The following is a 9,332-nucleotide window of genomic DNA, read 5'->3' as shown; positions in this document are numbered from 1 at the left end:
TTTTTGTATTATGTTTATATTGGGTAATAGGACCGTAAAAGTGACTATAGGGGTGTTATTTTCTGTCTAGAGGGCTCTAATGTAAAAAACAAAAAAAACATTTAGATGGTTGTAAACAGGTTTTCTATGAGTTATTTTCTCTTATGTCTATTACATTGGGTAATAGGAGTGTAAATGTGACTATAGGGGTGTTATTTCACGTCTGGAGGACTCTAATAATGGTAAAGTACGAGACGAGAGGCGGGGTACACCCTGGACTGGTCGCCAGTGAAACTACCAAAGTATTCCATTTATGAATGAGGAATCCAATGGAAGTTCACTTATCACAGTGGTGTCTGGAACAGATTGTCTGTGAAAAACGAGGGATTACTGTATTCCGTTTGAGAAGCAGCCCGAGTAATAACTTCGTCATTGATGATGAAAACACACACACACACACACACATCATGTGACCCTCACTTTCATTGTTTTATTTTATTTCATAACCGTTTAACAACTGCGAGTGGAGAACAAAACAAACTCCTCTTTGGAAGAAATAAAAAGTGTTCTGCCTTAAACTGACCATCTACGACAGTATAGGAGGGACCAGTTATTCATTTACCTAGATTTCATTTCACCTTTATTTTTATTTTTTTTCAACAAAAAAAAAGTCTTTCACCTATGTATGTTTTTGCTAAGAGGTAGATGAACAAAACAGTTTGACGTTACGTTAAGAGTGGGCCCCTCGGTTCAGGCGATATAGTCTGGGTCGGTGATGTTCAGTGCTCAGATAATGCCAGGTGCCATCAGGACGTGCTGTGCACCACCTGTCAACCTTGCTTGCTTGTCTTTTTCTTTGTCGTTTCATGCCAGGGTGTCCAATCCACGGCCTGGGGGCCATTGGCGGTACACATTTCGTTTTTATATTGGCCTGCGACACATTGTAGGAATGAAAATGAAAACTCTGAAGCAAAAATGGCATCATGTAAAGAAGAAAATGTTGACATTTTGTGACTATTGATGCTCGTAACAGGAATACAATTTGTCACGTATACACAAACTCTTCAAATATACAACACTTTTTGTATATTTGTTTTTTACCAAATGAAAATGGCCTCCATGTCCTTTTGATTTTTTGGTAGAAAAAGTCTGGACAATAAATGCTGAAGCCTTCATCGTGCCAAAGGCAGTCAGCCATCCGTTAATATCGCGTGGATGTGAAATAACGACATAACATTCATGCTAAATTCATGTTGTTGACCAGCGGTGTCCATAGTGAGGCCTGGGGGCCATTTGTGGACCACAGGAAAACTTTTCAAAAAGCATGAAAACACTGAAATATTGATACTAGTCACCCTAATAATCATAATAACCTTTGTCACAATGAGTGTTTGTGTCCTTGAAATATATCTAAGGTATAGAATGTTTTATCAGTGCTACTTTCTAGCAATATTTAACCTATCCAAATGGCTGCCACGTTCTTTGATTTTTCAATATTTGGCCCTCGGTGGAAAAACTTTGGACACCCCAGCTATAAACGCCAAAGCCCTCGTTGTTTGAAAGGCTGTCATCCGTGCTTTTGTCGGTTGTGTGTGAAATTCTTCTGAGAAAATCAAATGAACAATCTTCTGGCTGAGTTTTTGTTTTGCTCTGAGGTAGCGTCCTAGTTATGTGACTTTATTCAAGGTAGGGCGTGCAGGAGACAACGTAGAGGACGAACAAGTGTTAAGCCACGTGGCTGACAGATGATTTTGCATGCTGAAAAGAAAATGGTGTTTAACTGGGAGGGTGAACGACAACAGCAATGAGTTATTTCTAACTTACTCAATACTTTGATGACCTTTTAAAACCTCTAGACCCCAGGACAATGCGAAGTGTGGTTGCATTTGTGGAGCCATGGTAACTGCTACACAATTGGGTAGTGGGGGCAGCAGTCTCAGTAAGGAAGTCCAGACTTGTTGCTCACCAACCACCGCTTCGAGTTCCACAGGGGAGACGTCCAGGCATTCCCAGGTGAGCCATGAGATGTAATCCCTCCAGGCTTCTGCTCCGGTTGAACAAGGGCTGACCCTGTATTCCTGGAGCACCCCCTACAGGACACCGCAAGGGACACGGTGGAATGCCTTTTCCCAGTCCACAAAGCCCCCTTGCAAGGGCAGGTGGTCCAGTGTTACACGACCGGGACCAAAATCACATTGCACCTCCTGTAGCTGAGGTCGGACGACCTTCTCTCCAGCACTCAGGTAGACGTTCACAGGGAGGCTGAAGAGTTGGAACACAACCTCCGCTCGTTCTTCTTGAAACTACGTGACCTCGTATCGGGACACCCTTGTTTTGAGCTGCCGTTCTTATGGTTCCGTGGACGTACAGCATGTTTATATTCATTACCATAGCAACACAAATGCAACCACAGTGGCCCCTGTGCTGCAGGGCGGGGTGACTTCACTGGGTAAACAGGAAACACTGCTATGCTCGTTCAACAATCCAGCAAACTTCACATTTCATTTTCTTTGTGTGCCAACTCAAGTTTTCGTCCCTCCACCTTGTTCTGTTGGATCCAAACGGGTCCAGGTCTACATTGCTTAGATCCACGTTTACACTGCTTAGGTCCGGGTCTACATTGCTTACATCCGGGTCTACATTGCTTACATCCGGGTCTACATTGCTTACATCCGGGTCTACTACACTGCTTAAATCCGGGTCTACCACACTGCTTGGACCCGGGTCTACCACACTGCTTAAATCCGGGTCTACTACACTGCTTGGACCCGGGTCTACCACACTGCTTAAATCCGGGTCTACTACACTGCTTAGATCCGGGTCTACATTGCTTGTCATGCTTATGCCAAGCACAGACCTACATGCTAGTCGTACATGAAGTTTAGGCCATGTCCACACCAGAGCAGATGTTTTCAAAAAGGCATCTTTCCAATCATGTGGAATTTTTTTCACTTTTACTGTTTGACAGCACAACACTGAAGCTCAAGTTTTCGAAAATGTTGAGTTTTTCAAAAAGGTTTCCAATAACTTGTTTTTTAAGGACAAGACAAAACCTCAGTTTGTATGTCAACAATCTGACTTTTTCAAGCCCCCGTGTTGGTGTGGACATAGCCTAGGTTGCTTGTGATGAAAAAAATGTATGGAATCAAAAAGAAATCAAATCCAACCACCGCCTTGAGACATGAGAAACCAAGTCAGAAAGAAATCCAAAAGCGTCTTGAACAGAAAAGAGCAAAGCCAACACAGTAAGAGACCAGCAGAAGAGAAGGCATGGAAACTATATGTTCCTGGCCGCTCCAAAAAAAAAAAAAAAAATCGTCTCATCCGGCTTGGCAGAATGAAAACAAGGAGAACTGAGTCATGCGGAAAGATGCCGGGGAGAAGTAAGACTAGAAGGCTGCCACAGCACACCTTCACTCGTCATGCTTGTCTTGAAAAAGCTGCATCATGCTTCTGGTGTTAGACGTTTGTAGACAAGTTAGCATACGATGATGTGGTCCACAGTTCACCTCAATTAGTGCAACAGTATTTCATGGCCAATAAAGCTTGCTGAAAGATAACCAAGTTCAAAAAATACTTTAACATTCCAAATGGCTGCAGGCTGAATCCTTAATCCCAAGTAGCCCTCTATGCTTTACAACAGGGGCATCCAAAATGCCACTAGCAGCTGCTTTTTTATTTTCTTGCAGCACACAGTTGGGGAGGGCAGTACAAAGTTTAAATGTTAATACGAATAACACACTTTGTCACCTGGAACCACACCGAAATGTTTTTTCCTTTTACCATCTGGCATATCAGAACGCCGCAGTCTTTGATTTTTCAGTACTTGCTGGAAAGAGTTTGGACACCCCTGCTTTAGAATGAGGTTGAAGTTTGAAACAAAGGCCAGATAACTTCAACTTAAGCTGTAAAACTGCCACCAGCGGACGGACACACAAAAGGGTGGTTTTCCAACGTTTGCTTGCCAGTGAAGGTCGGTGGCATCAAGCTAAACGTTCTAAAGATTGTGAATTAACCCAAAAGAAGCCATGGCGACATGAAGCAACACATTCAGGCTGCTCAAAAGAGGTCCCTAAGGTCCGATATCCATGCGGAGTGGATAGCCCCTTAGTGACGTATACCAAACATTTGGGAAATATCGGCTCATTTTACAGTTGGTCTTTATTTCCTCAATGAATTTATAGAAAACAAGCTAGGAAAGCATCGATATCGGGTTATTAGCTCTATGATTGCTATGGAAAGCCTGAGGATGCAACAACGCTAACAAGACACTCAGACGTCGATTTGCAGGGCGGAAACTAATGCTTATTTTCATAGTTGATTCATCCCCAGCTTGTTGTTTCGATGAATCGAGTTATGGGTTAGGCCCAAGACGGACCGGACCAAATCAATATGCAGCACACAAATAGTTCTTTGTTTAGTCAGCAAAAATGTCCATGACAAAATATGACATCAGATATTTGAAAAAAGTTGTTTGTGGTCCATCCAACATCATTTTACTTCAATGGCTCAGGCTTCTCACGGGTTCAAACAATCTTTACATTTTGGCTTTACGAAGACTGTTGTGATCGATACACACAGTGCTGTTGTGTGTGTGTTTGTGTGTGTGTGTGTGTGTGGTCTTTTAAATTGTATGTTTTTGCTCCCATTTTGCCGAAGGGAATGTCCCGCCTACCCTCCCAACAGAGACATTGTAGGTTCTCTTCTGATTTCACAAAAAAGGACACTCAACCCCACCCAACACACCTACGCTCTCTCAGTTGCACGCCCACGCTCACATGTAGCCAATGGGGAGCCTTGGGGGGGTGTCAGTGCAGAGGTAATACATTCACATTCTGCCAAGTCAAGAGGCTTTGCATGTCTTGTAGGTCCAATAATGCACCTTCATTCTCCAACACTGTGCTGCAGAATTCAACCCATTTCATCTACCATCACATTTTCTACCAAGTTTATACTTGAAAGGTGGCTCACAGGCTAACTGTCCCATGTCCAAGGCTTCTCCTAATATTTGGCACTTGGGGGGGGACGTTCTACAACACAGCAAGCTGGTAACCATCTGTAAACCAACCCCCACGTTGCATGAGTACACCTGAAGAGCTCACGGTGATGGTGAAGACCAACATGAACATGGCTCCCCATTGGCAAGTGTTGACCAATCCCACGTCAGGAAGACAAAGCGCGTGTTTCCTTCTCCAAAGGCAAAATGGCACTGAAGCGATCCCCTCCTTGGAAAAACACACTCGCTCATCAACCTGCACTCATCCAAGCATGAGAAACAACAGAGAGAAGGGAAAACTAACACCTAAAAAAAAATATTCCTTTTTGTTAAAAAAATAAAAAAATATTCAGGACTATCAGCTTTTGTTTTCTTCGTCTCATATAAAATATCAGCAAGCAAAGAAAATTTCGGAATACTGAGGTAACTTCACCCTGAGGTAGATTCTTTTCATCTTCTGCTTTTTATTCCTTCTCTAATCTTGGCAAGTGTCGCATCTAAATCATTCCCCTCATTATCAGTCACAAAGAGGCTCTGGCAGGCTGGGAGAGAGAACAAGGAGACCTCATCCTCTGACTTGATTTTTCTCAGCTTCAATGAAGACTTCAATGCGAGAGCTTTTACCATGTGACTCTATACACTCTAGAGCTAGACTCAAGCATCAAATGCTGGAGGAATTGGGTGAGGAAAACATGCCTACCCCCTTACAAAGATATTAACAGTCCGTCATCTTTATGGTAACAAAGGGACACAGAATGTAAAAACAATTCCATCCATTCCAACCTCTCCACCACCACGGGAAAGACCAAAGAGCTGTAGACCTGCGCAAGCCTGGAATGGACTAGAAGAGCAGGCTTGGTGAGAAAAAGAGCACCAATGGTGCAATTGTTGATCAATCACCCTCGCTCTGGAGCTCCATGCAAGATGGAGGGGTGTGGAGGGGGTAAGGGCGATTGGGAGAAAGATGACAGGGAGGAGCTTCTGGATGATGTCAAGGGAGTTGGGAGCACAGTCGGCAAGAAAAGCATTCGTAAGACACTGTCATGGACTGAGATCCTCCAGTGCCAGCAAGCCCCCCCATTTTTTTTCCCCCATTCTGTCACTCTATTAAAATAAACCTCCCATAAAATTTGTGGACTGTTCTTATTTTTGTAAGGGGGTAAAGAACCAGCGGAGGATCAAATACTTATTTCCCCTGCCGTATGTTGGCTGTTGCACGCTGGTTTTATAAATCTCACGTGCAGCAATGTCGCCGTGGTCGGTCTCGTGTGGCTGCCACATGAACATGAACAACTCTTCTTGTCTAATCCTTGCAAATAAAGTCTTCAAAGAGCACTAATCAGCTCCTCTTTGGCTCGGAGCTTGTGGTTTGTCCAGGCCCCGGTCTTCCTGCTCCCTCTCCTCGCGCTGCGTGACTGCTTTCTACTTGAATAAAACATTTCTATACATATATTCCTCTTAAAGACCATAGAAAATATAAGACTGACTGCAGATGGCCGGAGGGGCCTGTAAGGGACGCCAGAGGCTCCGAGAGACCCGGCTCGTCTCGCTTCTGCAGTAGATTTCCAAACAATACGGCTGCTTCCTTCCAGTGAGTACTGTCAGCCATACTGTTTCAATCTAAGCTGATGTGATGCAGGATGTGCAGCAGATGAGGAACTGCTGCATGCTCACCAAGGCACACTAGGAGGACACCCTTCCCTCATGTCCTTCATCCCTCCATCCTCAATCAGTCTCTCTTCTGGCTTGTCATCTGGTCTGCTTTTCAAGTGACTTTATCCTTTCATGAAATGCATTTTAATAGCATTTCTTTGGAAATGTTTCTATTTCTCTCTCACGCGGGCATATTCCCATCCTCTTAACGTCTCCCTGGATGTCCTTGTGTTTCTCTCCTTGATCTGTTCGTCCATCTTTGTGTCTCTGCATTTGTCTGTCTGTACGTCTCGTCTGTCAGTCAATCGGGCTGCCCCACGCTGTGTGTGTGTGTGTGTGTGTGTGTGTGTGTGTGGGGGGGGGGGGGGGGGGGGGGGGGTGCTGAGACCATCACTTCCTGCGCAGTTGGTGGTCTTGTGTCAGTCCCTGCGTCGGGCTGCACCGCTCTGAGAAGACCTGACTTTGCGGGCTGGGGCCCACCCCGCCTTTCTGTGGCTGTTTGACCTGAGTCAGGATGTCTCGGATCTTTCTTTGAGCCAACTGGGAAACAGAACAGATAAAAATGCTCACACACAACATGCGAGGCAGCTGGAACGTTCAGAATTCACAGATACAGATTAACAAGGAAAGGGTGGAGTGCCATCTCAGCAGCAGCCTGAGCAGGGAAACCCAGACTTCCCCCTCCCCAGCTACTTCGTCCAGCTTCTACCGGTGGATCGGGAGGCGTTCCCAGGCCATCTGAGAGACATAGTCTCTCCAACGTGTCCTGGGTCTTCCCCGAGGCCCCCTACTGGTCGGACGTACTCTGAAATACCTCCCTAGGGGGGCGTCCTGGGAGGAGCAATGCTTCTACTCCAAGTTTCTCCCGGATGACAGTGCTTCTCATCTCATCTCTAAGGGAGAGAAAGCCCAGCCACCCTACGGAGAAAACTCACTTCGACCGTTTGTACCTGCCATCTTGTCCTTTTGGTCACTACTCAGACCTCGTGACCATAGGTGAGGGTAGGAACGTAGATCCACCGCTTTGCCTTTGGGCTCAGCTCCCTCTTCACCAGGACGGTCTGATGCAGATACATGTCCATCTCGTGTTCCATCCTTCCCTCCCTCGTGAACAAAACCCCGAGGTACTTCAACTCCTCCACTTGGAGCAGGATCTCATCCCCGAGCCGGAGATGGCACTCCACCCTTTTACGAGCGAAAATCATGGACTCGGACTTGGAGGTGCTGATGCGTTCTATTTAATGTGTTCACTGTATTCTCTCAAAGAGTGGTCTCCACTCGAATAGACACCCAATTAGTCGCCTCATCCCCTTGAGCAAAAAAACGCCTGTCCGCAGAGCACACGTCCCTTTTCAATAGATGCCAGGTACGCCTGGCCAGACACTATGTGAAGACACAGTACTTACTTTCACTACATAGACATCAAACAAAAAATATTAGAAAGGTGTTGATATTATCAGTGGAACAGTATAGCGTCTATGTTCCTGATGATCCAGTTACCTGGCTGGCATAGAAATGTCCAATGATCTTGACGATGACCTGGTCATTTTCATCAGGCGTCTGTTCCCTGGGGACGACCACCTCAGCTGCTGTGAGATTCTGCAGCTCATTCACCTGGAAATATTGTTAGCTTGCTACTTGTTCAACGGGAGACAAGATGTGGCGGTGCCAGTGTGTGTGGCCCTTTGTCTTACCGTCTTGCCACCCTTCCCAATCACCCTTCCTGCAGCAGCAGCAGCCATCTTGATGTGAGTTTCCAGTTTGACTTCTTCCTTTGGCCCAAAAAAGTTCTCTTCCTTCAGTTTACCGTAGATTCGTCCCTGGGCCTGGAAAGCAGTGTTGAAAATCCACTTAGGAACTTGATCCCAGACAGAATTCCTCATGAACGACAGAAGGAAATTTGTGAAGAAATTGCATGTGAACGCTGAAGAGAGAAGCTGAACTGAAATGATTTACAGGAATTTTGGGATGTTTTTAGAAATGTGGCTTGTCCATTTATTTCAATGGAAATGTTCTCAATTTGTCTGGAATGGTTTGAGTAAGTACTTGTAGTAAAAATTCCTACGATCAAAGGGAATCTGTCTTTGGAAAATGTGGTTTTATTGAAAACGTGGGACTTCTGTAATACCACATGTGGAATAAGATGAACTTTTTGATGTTGGAATGAGTTGACCAACGTCCCATGTGTCAATGCTCTTCAGCATTCACGCAAGAAAGACAACAATCGAAGGATCTGAAGGTGAATGATGAACCTAGATGTCGGCGTTACCTTAAACTGAGCTTCAGGGGGTCCCGTCACGATCACCATCCTCATTTTAGAGTCTGGAGTTTCAGCGGGGGCAATCTGAGGAGAGGAAAGTACAGTAGAGCAGGCTAGCGTGGCATTCAATGAGTAACAAATACATTTACCTTCATTCAAAAACTCTCTTGATTTTCAGTTGGATGGTGAAAATCAAGAAGTAACTGATACGGCCATAAAAATGTCTACTTTTGACACATGCAAACCCTCATGCTAGCTTGACACTGATGTTCTCCTACGATTTTGCATCATCATTTGCAATAAAAGTGACATTTGTGATTATGAATGCCTCTCAACTAAGGAAATAACTTAAAAACTAATGATGATAATGTGAGGTAATCGGTACAACAGATGAATCGGCATCACGGGCTAGCGCATCTACATAATCCACAAGCATACTTTCAT

The 9,332-nt window shown here is 44.9% G+C and overlaps 1 protein-coding gene across 2 annotated transcripts in view; it reads right to left on the bottom strand.

Moving 5' to 3' along the window:
- Positions 1–7,018: 7,018 nt before the first annotated feature.
- Positions 7,019–9,332, bottom strand: part of igf2bp1 (insulin-like growth factor 2 mRNA binding protein 1) — a 33,504-nt gene continuing 31,190 nt past the window's right edge. The window contains exons 12-15 of one of the 2 annotated variants that reach the window (XM_054758852.1): positions 8,898–8,972; positions 8,323–8,454; positions 8,129–8,242; positions 7,019–7,168 (exon numbers count right to left, since the gene is read on the bottom strand). In XM_054758852.1, coding sequence (XP_054614827.1) covers positions 7,019–7,168; positions 8,129–8,242; positions 8,323–8,454; positions 8,898–8,972 — 471 coding nt within the window. Of the gene's footprint in view, positions 7,169–8,128; positions 8,455–8,897; positions 8,973–9,332 lie in introns of those variants that run through there. The other variant, XM_054758853.1, reaches the window with a different exon arrangement.

The sequence above is a fragment of the Dunckerocampus dactyliophorus genome, chromosome 18 (genome assembly GCF_027744805.1).
Source record: "Dunckerocampus dactyliophorus isolate RoL2022-P2 chromosome 18, RoL_Ddac_1.1, whole genome shotgun sequence".
In the NCBI taxonomy this organism is placed as follows: domain Eukaryota; kingdom Metazoa; phylum Chordata; class Actinopteri; order Syngnathiformes; family Syngnathidae; genus Dunckerocampus; species Dunckerocampus dactyliophorus.
This window is presented reverse-complemented; position numbering and strand designations above follow the sequence as displayed.